Raw genomic sequence first — 20,545 nt, forward strand, 5'->3', positions numbered from 1 at the left:
CGGAAGATCTGGGATTCATTCTTTCTTGCAGCGAGGACCTTGACCTTCGGATTAGTTTAAATTTTCTTTTTCCCGTGAAGATTAAAGACCTTATTGGATAACCAGAGTTAATCCCTGGTTTTCTTTGTCACGGATCCCCGGAAGCAACGGTTTCGGCACGAGGGCGCGACGTCGATTCGCAAAATTAAAAAAAAGAAGAGAAGATTGTATGTATATTTTTCTCCATAAATATTCTTCCATTAACACTAATAATGGAAGAATAATTTTTGTTTCAATAAAACTTAAAATGTACGAGATTGCATGATTTGAGAAACGATCGTCGTTAACTCCCTGCCGAAATGACCGCTATCGGAGGTAATCCGGAAGATCTGGGATTCATTCTTTCCTGCAGCAAGGCCTTTAATTTTCTTTTACATTATTTTAATCTGATGAAACTCTATTGCATATATTACGACATGTTGAATTCACTTTCCATCGTGAGTTGTTGCAAAAATTACACAAAATATGGCTTGGCAAATATAGTCTTGCTATATTTGTCGAGCTAATCTTTTGTAACCTATCCATTTATTTTTCATATTTTCTATATTTGATTTGATATATAATATGTATTGTCAAGATGCGTATCGCATGAACGACATGCACAATTACACGCATCTTCGCGGTCGGTTTACGCGGTCGGTTTTCGCGATCAGGTTTTCAAGAAAATTTTTCAATAAATTATTAATTATTTAATTTTATTTATATTATAAATTTTACCTTATCGAGGAATTTGATTAAAATCACTCTAACGCGAAGTAAATTTTTCTCTATACCTACTTGAATTTCGAAATTAAAGATTAAATTACGAAGAAATGGTCAATATTTTTGAATACATAACAGCAGTAACAATAAATTTGATTCGTATATACAGTAATACAGTAAAGTTTTTTTAATTAACCTTCTTCTTTAATTCACGTCTCGTGGTCGTGCATTTTGCGATACGATCGTCACTCGTATATTCGAACCGTACGAAATATTTATCGGCGACGATAACCGACTATGGAAGGAGTTTTCTTCCTTCCTGATCTCTGGTCAAAATGACCAGATTGTATGGCCGGGAGCAACGAAAGGTATGTCCAATCTGGCCCACCGAAGGACTAAATACGACGAGGTAAGTGGTCAATATTGGCCACTCTGATGGAGTGCCTAAGTAAGGTGCTGTACGATGTATACTTTAATTTCTTTTGATGTGCTACAATTTGGGTGGGTTATGCTTCTATATACATACATTCTCGCATATGTGTGAGAGTGAAACCCCTATTAAATCCCGCGGGCGCGTTAAACTCCAAATCGAACCCCTGCAACTTCGTTACAAGTAACGAGTTACTTCTCAACCCTGCAAATAATGTCGATAAAACAGACGGCTTTAGGATTCCCTTAAGACTGTTTTGAATATAACATCTGACCGTCTCTCATTTCTTAATGCAATGACAAAACTTCGTGTATATTATTAATTAATGCGAAATTAATAGCTGTAAAGTGCGAGGAGTTGTTTTAATAATAGATACGTTGAAATGAGCATTTGCTTGCAATGTTTCCATTTCGGATGACTATGAGCGTAGAAACGCGAAGAATAGCTAGTAAACCAGACACAAAAAGACGCTTCATTAAGCTGCTCACGAGGATATATGCATTTCCAACCGTTTTATACATTTTTTCTGGATGCCCCTCTTTCATGTGTTGTTCAAATACGCGTACGCTTATATGTACTCTTCATTATGAGAAATATCAGCGGTCCCAAAGGGTACGAAGCGCCGGTACTACGAGAGTTGCGCTTTTCGCAACTGCATAAATTACGTTCGTTTGCCTTGGTAAAAATTTACCAAGGCAAATGCTCCGCGCGTACAAGTGATATTAAATTCTTATTCGCAAATTGTCGACGGGATGAAGCGTGTACTTGACTTTCTTGTCTTTAATAATTCCGCCAGGTGCTTAGTATTAACGACACAACGCGAAATCCCCATTATCGGTCACGCGCGACGATACGCCTCGCATTTTCCCGAATTAATAAAAAAACAATTTCCACGCCGGGTGCAGCTGGCGCACATAATTGAGCCGACGCACAATTCTCTCCATAAAATCTCGCGCAATATTCGCGGCATTCATCTCCGAATAATATTTTTGTTGTATGCGTTGCTTTTTTAATATCGCGCCGGCACAAAGGCCGTTTACAAATGACGTGTCTTTCATTCATCGCAAAACTAATCCGGACGCGGAATGGTACGCGAAAGCGTTACGAGGGCTCCCTCGAAATTTTTCATTGTGTTTCGGAAGCCGTCGGCGGGCCCGCGCCGTTTCAATTACTTTATGCAAACGTCGCGATTCCGTAATTTTCCTCCCGTATCGATCAACGCGAACCGCCGTCGTGTTTACAAAAACTTTTTTCCCGTTACACGGTCGCATTTGCGTAACTATTTCCATCGCGATGAGCTGTAGTTTCGGGAAAAAAAATTGACGCACCCCGATGCGCATCGCTTTAAACGAGAACGAGCCTTACATAAAAAGGATTTTATTCCGTTCCATTCAGACGCCGTGGACTGAACGACTCGATCAATTTCACTTCGAGTATGACGCGAAACAACGTGACGCTCGCGAGAAAACAATCGCACGCAGTCACGGGATGTAAAAAAATCTGCGTTCGATCGGCATTCGATCGTAACACCTCGACATTTGCGCCGGCAAATTCGGACTCGAGCGAATCGAAAACGGAGATAGGCTCGCACTCGCGAAAATATTCGACGGGACGGGCGAATATGGTTTTTCCTACTTTTTTTTTTATCACGCATCGTGATAAACGATGTAAATTTTTTTCGCGGTGAAGGAGGGGGAAGGGGGGCAGTTCCTGCGGCACCTTCGCCACGGACAGAAACAAATTTCGCACAGTCGACAGGGCTCGCGACTGGACAGCCCGTTCTCTTCGCGGTTCCTCTTTTCCCTCTCTGGCCAGTTTCCGTTTCCTCTTTCCCTCTCGTTCTAAAACGCTATGCATCTATCAAACGGACCAAACAGCCACGCGCGTTTCCTTTTTCGAAAATGTTTACTTAAAATTAGAGCTGGGACTTTTCTTCGAAGATTTTCAATTTCGAAGATTCGAAGCTTCGTAGAAATTCTTCGAGAATTGAAGTTTTCAAATTTTTCGAAGATTCGAAGTTTCTAAGTTTCGAAGTCAACTAATGTATTAACATAATAAAAACAATAACAAATTTTGCAAAATTAATCGTTTTTATTATAACTGTGAAGTAATTAAATGCCAACTAATTAATATCATTACAAAGTGTAGAAAGCAAACGTACTTTTTGTCGGACACATATTTGTCCATTCACTCAAACAAAAAAAAACGCAATTAAATCGAAGGAAATAAATTTTGGTACGGTCTTTGAAAACTTATACGTTAATGCATTAGTTGGCTTCGAATATTCGAAACTTCGATTCTTCGAAAAATTTCAAAACTTCGAAAATTTCATATTCGAAGTTTCTTCGTTTCTTCGGATTCTTCGAAGCTTCGAAGTTGCGAAGCTTCGAATAATTAAGACCACTACTTAAAATGATCATTTGCTCAGTTGTATCACACAGTATTGTTCGGTTATGGATTTTTTCTAGTAACGTGTTTTGTAGAGGCAAGTAGTTGAGTTCCCGGTAGAATTCACGATGAATAAAAGAGAGTTTCCGAGGAAGGCTCAAATTTAAAATAACGCCATCGGCATGGAAGTATCGAAAAACAACATTTAAATGAAGAAACACAGTCGTTTCCGAAGTTCTCGAGCATTCACTGTTTCGCAGATTTCGACGCGCACCGCCCACAATCCATGATACGGCAGTTTCGTCTGCTCGATAGGGGTATACGGTGCTTTATCCTGGACACGTCTCGTCACTCGGGGATGATTTACGTAGCCCGGTCAAGAATCGAAAGCCGCGAGCGATAGCCAGAATTGCGGACGCGTTATTTTTTCGAGGGAGCCTATTCATCGGCACCTGTCGTACCGAAACCGGCTTTCACGCTGCCGGTGAAAAAGAAAAAGGGACGCGCGGCGCTCGTATGGCGGCCATTTAATCGATCTCGCGGACCGCGAGCGGAGGCGTTTGGCGAAGATAAATTCCGGCGTTGATCGATCCTCGCCGATACGATACCGAACGGTGCCAACGGCGATAATGCTGCTTCCCTTCCCGTGGCGCGACGCCATTGTGCCGGTTTATTTGTTGGCGATTTTATTCGAGTCGCCGAATCGGGCAAATTAGTGTCGCCCGGTGCCGTTTCAACCGCGGGAAACTTGATAAGCGCGGGCGGCCGCGTGTTTTACGTGATTCGCGTATGAATTATAATGCATATAATTAAACGATTAATTGAAACATACAGATTTAATGGCGGCCGAGAGCGGCGGAAACGCGAACGAAATCAGCGTAAGTGTATTATCGTAAAATGTTCGGCTGGCCACGCGCGGCTTTTATCACCTAATTGCCTATTAACGTCCAAATTATTAAAATCGCGCGAAAAGACGCGTTCATCGGTGGCGTATTTTTTTTCCTTTTTTTTCGAGCAAATTACATTGAATCTGTTCAACGCATATTCGCTACGTAATTGGCAGCTGAAATAATATTTACAAAATGATCTTTTACGATAAGTCCGCTGATTACCGCGTATCAAATAATAATAGAAATATATATTATATGAACTGTCTCTGGGGAATTTTAATATTTGACATAATCCGCAGAGCACATTTTTCATCGCAAAGAATCGTAACAATCGCTGTAATCCAGCTTTTATTAAAAGAATATAAATCCAGCAGTTTTTTTTCGCGGATTCCGCGACGATATCGCGATTGCGATATTACAAAATATCGAAAAATATTGTGATTGAATGTATTGTACGTCGTTCAATATTATTACATATGTGCGTAGAACCGCGACTCGATCGAGTGCGTGTGTAATTAAAAAGTATATTTGGACGGGGGAGAGCACCCAAGACGCGAATTAATGGCGCGAGGATGTGCGGAATGGTCGGCGGCGGAAAACCGGTGGACAACTATTTTACAATAAAACAGCACGCCAGGCGCGTGGGCGCTGCCGCAATAGTTTATCGCGCGCAGGTACACATAAATATTCCATAATGGTAGATACTGTTGGCGGTAACTCAAACAGGCAGGCAGGAGTCTCTATTGGGCGCTCGTGAATTAATGAGATGGTGTAGAATTTTATGCGTAACGAGAGAATATTCCCGCACGATTACCGATTTGCCGCAAAAAAAAAAGGTTAGAGAAGGATCGAGTCCATCGAAAGTAACTTCGTGAGCTACTTAATCGATTTACAAGATTTACGTAATTCGGCGCGATGGATACATTTAAATAATGCAAAAGAAACGCGCGCTTTCGACGAGCGAAGTCGGACAGTAACTGGTTTATATTAATTCTGCGTCTCTTGCATTGACAACGACAGGAGTGCGTTTACGACATCTCGCCGGTATAGTATAACTAGCATGCCACTCTCTATCGGTCCTTTGATCTTTTCGGTCTCGATCACGTGGTGTTCCGCCATTATTTTGGTATAAAATCCTTTCACACTGTCGCCCTACCTCATATACAACTACCACATATACACACTACCACATATACAACATCCATCTAAGTGGCTTCGCCAAAATAATGGCGGATGCGCAGAAAGAATCGACACAAAACAAAAGAAATGACAGAGTGGGCTAGTTATGCTATGTTATACTAGTTATACTATGGTTATACTATGGTATACGGCTTAATTAAGAAAGAAATGGGGATGCTTACAAATCACCGTCAGATTGGCCGTCTGATAAGTGGTGGCGAACGACGGCGCCTCGGTGGAGACTTCGCATTTGTATTGACCGGAGCTCTGCAAGACGAGGTCCTTCAATCTTATCAATTTCTGCTGTTCGCTGCTCGGCTGTTTCTGCGGACAGAAAGAATACGGCAAGGTATTTGCTTTGCTAATGGAGGATTTTTGTCCCAGGACGTGATGTCGGCGTGCAGCGACGGATCTAGACTCGAACCCCCCCCGCTCCGAGTTTTAGGGCTTACTTACGCGATTGTGTATGTCGCGTGCGTGCGCACTCGATATTACATCCGAGACAATCAACGCCTGATTGTATTGCACGGGGTAATGGAATTCCCGAAGATAACGCGAAATTCAATTCTTCGAGCCGAGAATTTTGGCCGCGGCAGCCCGCTGAGACACGCAAGATTCTAAAAAAATTCAATATCAAGATTGTAGTTACAAACTAAAGCAGATGTCACAGACACACCGAAAGTATTGTATCAGAAAGTAGGAAAATAACATTTCGATGGATACACATTCTTTGCAAACCAGGAATTTTTTCTTCTATCGATATCGAAGTAAAAGCAGCGCTGAAAGATTTTACACCAGGTGCTTACGTTTTCCCATTTCTCAAAGCTTGCGGGTGTGCGGTTTGTGCGCGGCTCCCACCGACCGTGTACGAACAGTCGTGCATTTTGCCGCTGACCCTTGCCGGGGTTAATTAGACTTGACCTACCGCGTGTCTCTATCCGTCACGTTGGCCAGTGCTCGAAGAGTCGCGTCTCGGAATGGTGAACAGCGTCGTCTCGGCGGGCCGCGCGCCGCCGTCTTCCACGTGCGACTTCATTGATAACGAGGTGGAAGGACGCGGGGACGTTTGCGGCTTATCGATAATTCATGGCCCGTTACCGGAGCCCGAGATACCCCGGTCCCGGTTGCTCTCGCATTAGGTTCGATTAGGTACATCCGCGGTCCAATTAGCTCCCCGCGATATGCGACGACGAGACGGGGAGTCTCTTTCCCGCGCCCGTCATTCAACATCTATGGGAAATCAACCGTCCGTATCGATCACCGAGCGCCGACTCGATCGCCGGAAATGCCGCGTGTCGCGCCTCCGACATGCCGATACTCGCTACGTCGCGACGTGGTCGATCACTCTCCGTCGATCCGTCTCCGTCGGATTATGAATATTTAATTCCGCGGTGCGCGGGGCTCTGAGAATCTAATTAATTTTTAACTCTAAATCTCCGTAAAAGCCGCGTGGCGAGCTTAAATTCGATTCATGGCGCGGTAATTGTGTTATCCAAATTTGATTACAGTAATTGAGGATTAAATCCAATTAAAATCAGATTCTCCGAATCGTAGATGAACTTTTAATTCCGATTATATTCACGGCGGGAATTGCCGATGAGATAAATAGTGCCGCTACATTTTTCGATCTCTCGTACGTCGGGGACGCGTTCGTATCGCGATTTCAAGTTTTTCGCATCGAGACCGACGCGAGATGACTCGCATGCGGAGGGAAGCGTATTATCGAACGCGGCCGCGTTCAATCTCGTCGTCGAGACGACCGCGCGACGCAGCGCCGCACCTGGCTCGCTGCCGCGCCGCGCACGTCCGATAAAAGCCGTCCCTTTCGTAATTTCCGGCTACATTAACGGCATCTCCGGTAGTCGCCTCCGTCGATCTTCCGATATTCTGATAATCCACGCGATCTCAGACGCCGAGGAAAATTGCCGTTGGTAGTGACAGGCGGCCTCCACCCTTCGATCGGCGGTCCGGATGGCTCGCGGTGACGGCTAATTAAAGTGAATTAGGAATTTCAGCCCCGTTTGCCGTGTTACGGAGATGGGAAGTTCTTTGGCCAGTATCTCCGTGTGTATATATTTCTTCATTATTGAAAGCAAATTTCTTATATACCTTTTAATCGCCTTTTCCAAGTAATCGGAGACGTTTTCTTTTGGTAGATAATAGTCTCTGTGGTAGTTGTAACATATCAAACTGTCGATAATATTTGTTTTTCGACGAACAGGCTAAATTTTAAGAGAAATTTCTCTCCATGTACAGCGATACAATAGGTAATTTGTTGCTCTGTCGCAGTAATTAGTTTTTAACCGTGCAATTGTACAGTACGGAGGAGAGCAACTGTCTGGAGTTGCCAATTGCCGTCTTTTACAGTCAGCTTTACGAAAGTATGCTCGCACAAACGAGCATAAGTCGTTGCCTAATTTCCCTCGGCCAACTTCTCGGTTCGCGTTTACGAGAGAGGCGCCTAACGCGCGCAAAAGTTCCGAAGTTGCATAATGCGCGTCCCGATGACACGACAGGATAGATTACGCTCGTAAACCGTCGCGGAAGGAACGCATTACGGCCGCGGGAATCGGGAGGAAGGGATACTTCTGCGGAGACGACGTTGATATTTATCGGCCCTTTTAATTCCAAGTTGTTAAACTGTTGCGTATGCAGCGCGCTCGAAGGAGATTGTCGGTCGTAAATCGACGGTGCTTCATTTAATGACGAGGAATGCTCAAACTTCCCGGATTGTCCGCGAAAGTAACTCGTGGAAGATTCAGGCTCTCTTTAATAAACAGAAATTCTCATGTCTCGAGTGGTTAGAGGTATCCTATTCTGAATGTAAATCCCCGCTCAATTCCCTTTTCTCCCGAGGAAGGAAGAATCGCGTTGCCCTTTCCCTCGGATAAGATCCTCTCGGGTAAGAGCGCCGCGCGAATCGTACGCGCGCCGGCGGTAACGACTCGGTCGAGATACCCAGCCGTTACGAACGAGTAAGATGTACCTAATTCCTCAAAATGCGCGGCGGAGCTTACGTCGTGCGCCTTGGGAGGAGCCGGCGGACTTTAAGCTCGCGAGCGACGCGGCGTCGCGATGACTCGCGTCTCCCGGCGCTTCTGGCCGTAAGTGAAGCAAGGAAAGAAAAAAGAAATAACGTAGACGGGGGCTCGCCAGCGTAATTTCCTCGAGGTAATAAACTAAAAGCATCTTTCCCCAGCTGCGTGCCCTTCCACCGAATCTGCCTACCGTCTGTACCGGCTCGACTCCGACCCGCCTCGCCTCGCCACGGACGACTTGAGTCACCTCGGCGCGGCGCGGCACGGGCGTCGGTCTCGCTCGCTTTCTCTGTTCGAGAACAAAATTACTTTTACCGGCGGATAGAAGCTCGAAATAATTCGAGGGACGAGCGAGGAAGCGAAGTCGGAGAACTTAGGCAAATTCGCTCGGAGCCCTCCTTGACTTCGTCCTTTAAGTTTCGAAATTGTACACCGCTCGCGTATTAAGAGAAGGAGTGGGTTAAGGGGATGAGGGATGAAACTGCGCCAGTCCAGATCTCCCTCGAAATAGGATACGAGCAGACGAGGAGTCGTCCCGAAGTTTTCGACTCCCTTGATGACACCGCGCTGTAAAATTAATCGCGCGGAGCGAGATTTAGTGGCGTGCTTTGTGGATGACGAAGGTATCGCCCGCCCGTGTTAATCAGTCGATCTCCGAATTACGACGTCCCCCTTGTCCGCGATCATTGATTAATTAATAATCTCGAGGTTTCCGCCCGAGGACACGATTAAGAGTGCTCTCTAAAATAAGCCAGCCGGATCCGAGATACTCTCGTGGCTTATTTTATAGCCGGGACTTTCGCTATTAGCCACTTTTCTTAGATCAAATTTTCCCAGACGCTGACGATAAGGTATTCTCGGTCTCGAGGAAACGAGGCGCTTCCTTGGCTTCGGCCTCGTCCTCGTCCTCGTTCGTCGCGTTCCCCCCGCCGGACGTCCGCGCGGCCGAAGTCGTCGCTCTCGAAAGAAAGGTGGAGAGAAAGGGGTGAAGGGGGGGAGAGAGAGAGAGAGAGAGAGAGAGAGAGAGAGAGAGAGAGAGAGAGAGAGATTTGCGATGCCTCGTTATCGATGTTGTCAAGTATCTCTTCCCCTCTCCCCCTTTCTCTTTCCTCTCTGTTGTGCGCTCCTTACCGGCCGACACAATTCGCTGTTTTCATCAATTGAATCTCGCAACTTCGTCTACTTACTTTTGTCGCGATCCCGAAGGGGGCTCCAATCTTCCTGAGAGATAGACGGAAATTATACAAAAGGTCGCGCAACAATCAGCCTCTTCTCGGGAGTGCGCGCGAGGAGAGAAACGTAAGCAGGGGTGGAGGGGAGGGGTGGTCGGTTGGTTGCAGACGCGAAAGTTTTCGAATTCCGGATAACGAGATGTTGATTCGCAACTTCTTACCGCGGCTGCAAGTATAATACCCGGGGTGGAGGGAAGAGGGAGAGCAAACCTTACTCGACTGGCTGCAACGTCCTCGCTAATCTACGTCGCCGAATGGAACCTCAGCTCTCGCTCGACGCAGGAAAGATGCTCTTAGGTACTTTCCGGAAAACGCGAGCGCCATAGTAATTTGTCTTTCGGCTGCGCGAGACGTTATTAAAGCGGAAGCAGTCGCGGACGAGCGAAGTCGTCTTCTCATTTCTATCTCCGCGCTTCCGATTCTATTTTATCATTTGTAGTATTATTCTTTATCGGTTTTTTGTCAGTCGCAAACGCGCATCAGAGGAGATTTTTTCATCGTTTGTCAATTTCGCTGCGAATCGACTTCCTACGATTTTCTTGAAAGTAGCCCTATTTAATCCTGCACGAGAGAATTTTCTTTATCCTGTAAATTATAATATGTAATCGTGGGACAACACGGCATTTCGAAGGATTTTGTAAGAGTTTTTTGAAATCCTACCATACATTTACACACAGAAAAAAAGTTTATTTCGGTTAAACAAATGAGATACGTTCAAATCATGTTTCTTTGAATCTAATGAATTTTTATTTACTTGTACTAGCAAATGTAAAACATTTTGTAAAAATTTTATTTGATTGATGTAAAACATTTGCTAAATTTGAGAAAATAGATATGAATTCTCTTAAAAATTTCAGTCCCAATCAAATAAAATTGTGGTTAAGATAAAGAAACCATTTCTTTAAAATTAAATAAAAGTCTATTAAGATCAAAGTTCAAACAAACTTTTTTCTGGGTGTACTAATAATTATAGTATACATTTTACTAGTAAATGTATGGTAAAATTTCCAAAAACTCAAAGTTCTTGGTTACGTTCTCCCACGATTACATAATTTTTGGGATAAATGTTAAGAGAAGATTCTCTCCGTGTGGATTATAAAATAACAAACTAAATAAACTATAAAGTAATAGATTATTATTTAACATGCATTTCGTCTTAAATTGAAAAAAAGTTTATCCCCCTTTTTACATTTCCTCATATTTCGCTGATTCCAGATTGTCGAATCAGACTTTCATTACATTTTAGAATTACTGATATTCTTTTCAAATACCTCCACAGACACTGCCCTTTAAGTATAAGTCGGTTTTCAATTGGAAACCGATTTCAATTAAAAATTACGAGTCAATTAAGCAGATAATTATGCAAATATTCATTTACGGTATCCAGCCGCTACTTTCAGCCCCGACTGCAATCTCTCTCTCTCTCTCTCTCTCTCTCTCCCTCTCTCAGAGCTGGTGAATTAGTGACTGTAATACCGTAACACCATTGTATCCTCGTCCTATTGCGGCGTAGGATAATTACATTTATTTGACCGTAAACTCGAATTCCTTTCCCTCCGTCGGTTCTAATGCTCCGCGCATATATACAACCGGCTTTATATTCAATTCTTTTTATTGCCGTCGTCAATGTGTCTTCCGCCGGCATTAATGCGAGGAATACCGCCCCCCTCCCTCTGGTGTACCGCTTTTTAAAACGTACTTACGTACCCGTCTTGCGGAGAACCAAGACCGCCGAGTTACATGGCGCGTTAACTTTGAATAACCCATAAACCGCCATCTCTCCGAATCTTTATTCCTCGCGATGAGTTTCCAGGGATAAAAGCAGCACACGAACGAACGTCACGACAACGGGCCGTTAAATTTCAGCGGCCAGCAACGACGTATAATCGTCGCGTAAGGCCACGGTAGACGGACTTTAAAGCCGAATCGGACTAGCAATCGCCGACTCGGATTGGGTCGGAATTGGCGATTGACGATTGTCCTCTAGCCAATAAGAAAGCAGCCAGCGACTTAATCGACTCCCATTGGCTAGCAGACATTCGCCAATCGCCAATCCCAATCCAACCCGAGTCGGCAATTGCTAGTCCTCTAGCCAATGAGAACACAGTAGCCAGCGATTTAACCGATTCTCATTGGTTCGAAGACATTCGCCAATCCCAATCCAATCTGAATCGACAATTGCTAGTCTGATTCGGCCTTTAAACATACGATAATTGTCGCACTTATTTGAGCAGACTGCCGGACATCGGTTTAAATACAATTGTCCAATTCGACGATTCGCGATCGCCGGGAAACGCGATGGTGATGTAAAATGGGGGACAGGCACGTCGTGCACGTGCGTTCAGCTCCGATTCATTATTCTATAATTGAGTACGACTGTTGTCAAGAAAATTGCAGAAAGCTCGCGGCGAGAGTAATGAGTCGGCAGAAGAATCTCGCTCGCTGATCCGCGCTCGCGGCTGATAAAAAAAATGACGAGGGATAATGCACCGTGAAATTCGCGTCCGTGCATCTCGCGCGTTCCCGGTCGCGAAGATATTCATCTTTCCCATTCACTTTCATCTTCGTTGAATTAACCTTCCCGCGGAATCCATTAAGCGCATCCAAAACGACGTCCATAGACTCGCCGCTTAATGGACGGATACGGACGTGTAATGGATGTTGTTGGTTCTGCTCGCTCTCGGGACGGGAAAGAGAGAGAAAGAGGAGGAAGAAGAGGGAAAGGGCGAGGTGCACGGCCCCTTTGCATCCCTTCTCGCGAGGCAGAAAAATCGGGTGGGTGAAGCCCCGCACGCCTTAGAGATAATCTCGTGCACTTTTCTTCGGCGATGTTAAAACAGAATAAAAATCTGACGTACCATCGCTCAAGCCGAGGCAGCGCAATTTTTCGTCTCTCGTTAATGCAACATTTCGCCCTCGCCCTAGAATCGCGATTATCGCTAATACCGCCGTCGATTTCTCCGCCTTATTGACGGGACGATCGCGACAGTAGTCGTTCGATATCGCCGTTGATCGCGACAAGGACTTTTCGAAGTGCGTGGGAGGACGACTCGTGAATAATACAGACCGCTCGCGGTGGCGTTGTTAGGTTTTACCACCCTCGAGCTGTCGGCCAACGATTTATGGGGCGGAAGATCGCGGCTCGCGGGGTCGCGGCAGATTAGTCAGATTGTTTGGAAATTTTCCTTGGTTTTCTGCCAAGCGAAGAGAAGGAGGAGGAGGCGAAGGAGGTCATCACCGGGCACCTTGGCGCGAGCTTTCGATTGTTTTCTGCCCACGTACCGGCTGCTCGGAAAGTCGCTCTATTTACGGGCCGCCTTAAGTCGCACGCGAAGCACATGCAAATGTCGCGCGATAAAAGAACGAACGACGCAGCCCCCTGGTTTCCTTCGGCGGCGCCGTATCAACGTCGTTCCCTCGTTATCCGTTGATTTGTATTTCTTCTCTGGACCACGATCGGGGGAGTTTCCGATCTTTCGCCGGGAGATTTTTCCGACTATTGAGTTTCAAAAGTCGAATCAATTTGACTAAGGTACGCACTTAAGTTTTCTCTATCACTTCTCGACTCCGTTCTTACTTTATGTAATTCTCTGCAAATTAGCAGCCAGTTAAATTAAAGCCGATTGTGGTTTAAACGAGCAACTCGTCGACCAACCGAATGCTGATGAAACGTTCAAGCTGCCGGCGACACGATTATCTTATATTCGCAACCGATGCCGAGATTTTAATAACTAGAAGCCTAAGAAAGTCCTCTATTATGACATAGGCTTCTAGTGTGAGATAGTAGGTTTTCAACGTCCAAATTCAATCAGAAATCTTTTTTCGTTATGATTACACGATCTAGCAATGAATTTTTTCTACTAAACAAATTTCACTTCAAGAGCAACAAATTCATGGTGGAACCAATAGATGATGCTTGTTAATTTAACAGAAACCCCGTTATCTCATATTAGAAACTTGTTTCATAATAGGCAACTTTCCTCTGTACAGAGTGTTTTATTTTAATCGCAATATTTGCCTGGGGCGATTAAAATGAAACACTCTGTATATCATGTGCGAGGACGCGGAGAAATGGGATGGAAGGTGTTGTTTTATTCCGTGTAGTGTGACGAATGTCACGTTTCACTTTTACTATATTAGCGCACGCTTGCGCTGTCGTTATTCTAATACGCTCAAATACGGACGAGCTTGAAAATCCACATCGCGCCGATTAAATATCTCTCCTTCTCTGTCCTGCACTTCCTCGATGAATACGGCCCGCGACCGTATCTCGATATGTGACATGGTCGAGAGAACCGTAATGCGGAACAGCAGCTGCATACAAATGGGGAATTTCGAGGGCAGGAATGCGTTACGGCTTAAAACGGCTTTCCATTCCATTAGATGAATCTCGCGGATAATTAATGTAGTTACGGTCACCCATGATATTCAATCCGCGGAAACCATAAAGCCGCGGCCGTTTAATGTTGTCCAAGGATGCCGAAAGCGTGTGCGTCGGCGTCGGTGCACGCGATAGTCGCATCGATACACATTCGGCATTGTAATGGTCCTCTTGTCAGCCCGCTCGTACATCGCGTACATTTAACCTTTCGCAAACTTTTACGCAAAATTCCCAGTCGATTCGCAGGAAAAGGCTTTTCTAAGGAGAGCAACGTGCGGAATGAATTGTAACGGATAGGACATCAAAACTGAATCCTTTATTTATTTTGACAAGCATGCAAATTTGTACTTTGTAAAATTTCTAGCAAGATCTTAAGAATCAATCGACGAGAAATACAACTATTTTTTATAAGCACAGAAACTCGTATCTTAAATTTCGTACCGGATTAGACGACGCACGAATAGGGTGGTAAGCGTCGTCTAATCCGGTCAGCGCCGCCATTTTGACAAGTGTGTAAATTGATACGTTGTAAAATTTCTGGCAAGATCTTAAGGATCAATCGATGAAAAGTACAATTATTCTTTTACGAGCACAAGAAGAGCTTGGATCTTAAATTTCGTACGGGATTAGACGATGAACGGATCAGGTGGTGAGCGTCGTATCTGCGCCGCCATTACCCCGGTTATTCTCCCGCATCGAGAGATATATATCTCGCGGGGCGAAGTTCTGCCGGAACATCAAAAATTGGTGTGTTCCCTCGGGGTGGGAGCTAAATCATTTAAATTTCTGCGCAAACGACCGCGCGCATGGCACATGCGGGCGGGACCTACGCTTTTCTGGCGGAGCAAAGTTTAAAAAATGACAGAGGGGGCGGGGGCGCAGAGAGAAAGAGAGAAGAGGGGAAAAAAGAAGCGCGAGGAAAGGGTATTATCCGCTAGCGAATCGCCGGAAAGTTTCGCGTCGAGGGTGATCTCGCCCGGAACTATCCTCAAACTATCGTCAAACTATCGTTGCTACTGACCTTGTTTTCGGGCCGCGCCGAGTGTACGACGTGCCGAAAATCTTGCGGAAGCTCGCCTCGTGAATGTGTGCATTCGACAAAGGAATCTCCATTTTAATAGTTCTGTTTGCCTTAGATGTTACTACGGCGAAGCGTCGGCACTTCGTTTTACCCGATCTGCTTCATTGAGCGAACGCGATTGTGTGAGCATTGTAACCAGAAATCCCAGCAAAAATGATCCTTAAAAATACAATATAATTATGTTTTGTGTAATTATAATTGTATTCTCCAATGATTATATTCAGTAATCGTTTTTCATGGGATTTGAATGTTAAAAAATATAATGATGCATCATATAGCATTGTATTAATCAGATATCTCCAGCTCTAGCATTCGGGAAATTCCCAATTCTATTGACGTTATTTGAGTTTCTAATGAAAGTGAGAATTCCGCCGTTTTTAATATTCGTAGGAATGTATATGTATAATATAATACTTGTGGTTTCCGTCCTTTATGTTACGCTTTGGAGTATTACGATGATCGGCAAGTTCATGAAATTTAAAATTCTCGTTAACTAAGCTGGGAAATGTTTGCACACGCGATATCGAGAATGTCCTCGAAGAGGATTTACATTTTTATTTCCCGATACTACAAGCTCGTTTTTGTTGATGGGGATTACCGCCGATCAACGATAGCACGTGTAGCGAAAATTAACAAAAAATTGCGCGTCGACAACGCTTCCGGGGATTTCGCGTCTTCTCATTTTTGTTTAGTTTTGATTCTGCGCGTTTACGATTGTACGTGAATATTTTGTAAATATTTAATTGACTCGGTTATTTTAAAAACGGCGCAAGTTAAAATTTTAAATACGTTATGAATTTCAATGAAACGCAGGCATAATCTACACGGGGAAGCGCGGAATTTAGCAGGATTAAAAAAAACTGTTCTAATCTTGTTATTTTTAAAAAAATAAATAACGGATAATATATACGTAATTGTCTGATAAATAAAATAAAGTGAAAATACAATAAAATGTCATTTTGAGTGAAACGTTTTCGCATATATTTAACAAAATCTGCCAAACTGAATTTGTGGTATTTTAAAACTAAATGACTCCATTTGATCGTGTCTAGGTATAAAAATTGTTTGTCGTATTGGAATTTATTTTACTATTCGCGACGATTGACCCCTCGCGCGCGCGCGCGCGTGTGTGTGTGTGTGTGTGTGTTATTTTTCGCAAATAGTATCCTATGTGATGTTCCGGCTCATGGACGAGAGGAGAGGCCGGTGAATCGGGAACGTCATTTGTAGAATATTGGAGTACAATCTGGTGGATTGCATTCTTCGAAACATTCGATCCTCAATGGCGAAGAGACCAGAAATACGAAAGTGAGAGAGAATCGAAGACCAGTGGAGATCTCGGAAGAAGATAACGTACCGTGACACGAAATAGGCTCTGAATCCGCTCATGTTTCTACCGATATCGCATTTGATATTGGAAATATTTTCTTTGTCGAGGGAGGAGAGAAAGATACAAAGATATTATTGTAATATTAATTACTGAATGAGTGTTGCGCCTGTGTAAAATATTTCCTAATAATGTAGTAGAGAAATTCCTTTACTTTGATTGCCGTCACTTAAAGATTACTGTCTCTGATAAGCTTCCGATATATGTTTTTAGACTTGACATTAGACAATTTTCACGTTGCACTTGGTAATTTCATAGAGCTCTTGCTTTCGCGAATTTTTGTAAATACCTCGAAAATAGAGTGAATGTGCAATATGCGTGTTTGACGTTTATGCTGCAAACAAATAGATAAATCAAAAGCGCTTTACTACAGTAAAACATAATTCCGCGCGAAATACGCAGGAAATATTCAGGCGTTATCGCGTCGATACGTTATTCAGCGTCTTTCGGCTCTCTCTCTCTCTCTCTCTCTCTCCCCCCCCCCTCTCTCTCTCACTCGTTCACTCACTACTCTCTATCTCGTTTCCAATGGATAATGCCGACAGGAGAATCCACATCAGGATATCGAGGATTCTGGAGAAAATGACGTATCCTCAGATTCAGCGAACAAGCTCCCTGTCTCTCTATCGACAAAAGGATGCGGCAAATGCACTGTGCACCGCGATCGATTCTGTCGAGGATGTTCGTGCGCGTAATCGTCGTTGATAGAAGCTACCGTAATTATACAGCGGTGATTGAATTTTACATCACGCGCACGGATTAATCCACAATGGGATACGTCTCGAAAAATACAGACTAGCTTCTACTTAAACTCTTTATAAATTGAGCCGATGAGTGTCGTCGCGTATTAAATACATGTAAGAGCACTTTTAAATACCGCCCTTGTTTTTAGAGATATCCGTTGAAATATAAATCATCACATGTCTACGGGCTCTAATTGAGTCTTTATTTTAATCTCGTAATTGTACAGCTGTCTGCAAATTTAATTAAAATTCTCAACACTCGTGCCCGAGTTACAAGTAGTAAGGACCTTGTTATAATCAGACGAGATGTAAGTATTACCGAACTACGGACAGCCGGGAAATGAGTAGAAATAACCAAAGTATGATCAGACCAAACGGGACAATGAAATTAATATTGGTTACGAACGTGTTGGAAGTTTTCTCGCGCGTGTTCTTGCATTCTGTTTAATGTACAATTTAATACAATATTACGAAAACTGTTATCGCATTATCACCCTTTTTCACGCGCTCGCTATTATCGACTTGACCGCGCGTAATGCGGCACTATCGGCGCCATATGAAAGTCCATTCAACGAACTGCAGTCTCACTTCTCTTTAATGAATTCTACATAGAGATATCGCAGTGTTGACAGCCTGTTGCGGGAAAATGATGAATTCATGGTTCATTTACAGCAACGCGAGTTCCATTTAATTCAATCTAATGCAATCTCAAGTCATGGTTTTAATTATAAATCAATATAATGCATTTATGCTGCGATATCTTGGAATAACCGATATCACTCTACGGAGCAAAGATAAGAAGAAGAAATTATCATATCGACAAAAATCTGGGTCTAAAACTCTACTGCAAAATATTTCAAGAAGACTGTCTCTTTCAATCAATCCCCCCCCCCCCCCCGATTAAATTGAACGTTGGGTGGCATGAACAATGAACATATAACACCCTAACCCTATTCTGATAGATACAGTGGGCCGTGCTATGACTCGAGAGGCTCGAGCACTTTCCTCGTCGTGCCGTCTCGGCGCACCCTATTTGTTCGACTTTAATATTCAATATCTGAATTATTATTGCAAATATTGCAATACGGTATAGGACTTTTTGTCCACTTCAATACGTTCTATCTCCCCAAGATAATATTGACAGAAAACTACAGGACACCCTGTAGATCTAGGATGTTCTTTTCGTGCTAATCGCTTCATTTCATTTCAAGTTTGTGAGGGCGTTTTTGGTACATCGACATAATCCTTTTCAACGACGCGTAACCGATCCAACTTGGTTATATCCGACGCGACTGTCATCAATATAATACGAAAGACTATTTATTGAGCTCCTCTCGGTAGCCTCGCCTTCCTTTTACCGATCCCGCGAGGAGGGTGGCCCTTCCGACGGGGCTGACAGCTCGCACCGGGGGAGCTCGCGGGGAAAGATGATGTAGTATCGCGGCGATGGTGCCGGCGGCGGCGGGATGAACTCGCGCCTCATTTGTACCGGCGCAAGAACGCGGTCTGGAATACGCTGCCCGGCACGTTTTGCCGGCCGGCCGACCGACCGGCCGGCCAGCCAGCCAGCCAGCCAGCCCCCAGGAAGATGAATTACATCGGGACGTGATGGTGCCGTCTGCTCACGGTCGCGTCGCCGATCGGAATAGCGGAAACTTGTGTACGGATCCCGACACGTCGGTAGCTTCGCCCGGCTCTCTCCCCCGCGCGCTCGTCTTATCGAAGGCTCGCGTGCTCTCGAGCTTTTCGTGTCCCGATACCGGAGCCGGGGGTACGAAAGGGGTGCGGAGGGGACGGGGGGAGGGGGGGAGAAGATTGATTGCGTCGAATCCCGCGTACAGTCGGCGAAAGAAACCGACGCGGCGGACGGTGCCTGAGTTTCCGCGTGGCGTTTTAAGGAATCTCGCCTGCGTCGCGGAACGACGGAGGGAATGCTTCAGAGACGCGCGAAGGGACGAAACGCTTCGCCAGGTCGGCGACGGGGTATATCACTTGTTCCGCTCGCGGTGGCGTCGAGCGAGAGACTTCTGCGAGAACGCTCTGACGTTCGACGGAGAAAAAGGAAGAATCGAATCAAGGTTAATCTTTCGCGGCCAATATTAATGTTCCTCGCTGTACTCTCCACCCTGTTGTCGATTTATCACATATTCTCACTGGATTCTCTTTTAAAAAATCTCTACGCAATAAATATAACAAAGCGTACAGGGATAGTTTAATTCTATCCCCACGTTAGATTGCGCCAGAGTAAATATTAATTGACGGTACGACTTGAAGAGTTTCAACAAACAGATTGAGAACGCACCTCGACTTTCACTCCGGGCCGAGGGAATATCAGGGTCTTTTGGGCGCCGTCCGGCAGATATCGGAAGAACTCGTGATCGTCCTTGTACCATTTAACGGAGTAGAGGCTCCCACCCAGTAAATGCCATTCGCATCTCAGCTCGATCGTGGTGCCCACCTCGGCCTCTTTTGGCATCTGGAACTCCACCATGATATTGCTGCCCGCTGAAACACAAACACGTCCACTTATAGCATCCATAAATGACGCGAAAATCGGTAGAAAAGCTTAGAGAATTAATTTAATTAGACGCTAAATTTAATTTGACGTCACGGTGTACATTACATATAACATATACATAGAAGATATTACGAAGATTTTACGCTGTAGCATTGTGAAACAAGTGAGCAGTAATGGAGCCTCACTGATTTCTTGTTTCCAGAATCTCCCTTCTTTCGATTAGCGATCTTCTCAGCGACATCACGTCTTTTTCTAATGTACGGATTAGGTAATTGAGAACGACGAGTCGTGCTCGTTATAATTCTTGATCGCGAATAGAGCAGTCGATCTCGCGTGGCGCGCAGTTGGCGCCAATTTCGGGATTTTCATTTCGCTAATCCACAGACGCGCACGAGAGGTGACGTTCGGAATCCGCAGTCGCTTCGCAATTACCGCCCGCGTCTGTCAGCCGAGGGCAGGCACGGTGAAAGGGTGGCGTGTGTTAAGCCCGAGAATAAATACGCGGTTACCGGAAGGGTTAGACGCGAGGTAAACGCC

General features: G+C 44.6%; 1 protein-coding gene across 1 annotated transcript in view; it reads right to left on the bottom strand.

Annotated features, from left to right (window-relative positions):
* The window catches only part of LOC105563385, a 92,952-nt gene extending 72,791 nt beyond the window's left edge, over window positions 1-20,161 (bottom strand). Inside the window, exons 1-3 of the mRNA XM_012014949.1 lie at window positions 20,152-20,161; window positions 19,793-19,995; window positions 5,811-5,952 (exon numbers count right to left, since the gene is read on the bottom strand). Coding sequence (XP_011870339.1) covers window positions 5,811-5,952; window positions 19,793-19,995; window positions 20,152-20,161 — 355 coding nt within the window. The remainder of the gene's footprint in view (window positions 1-5,810; window positions 5,953-19,792; window positions 19,996-20,151) is intronic.
* Between the last annotated feature and the right edge of the window lie 384 nt (window positions 20,162-20,545).

This window comes from Vollenhovia emeryi, unplaced genomic scaffold (genome assembly GCF_000949405.1).
Source record: "Vollenhovia emeryi isolate VEMERY1.0 unplaced genomic scaffold, V.emery_V1.0 DF939177.1, whole genome shotgun sequence".
NCBI classification, from domain to species: Eukaryota; Metazoa; Arthropoda; class Insecta; order Hymenoptera; family Formicidae; genus Vollenhovia; species Vollenhovia emeryi.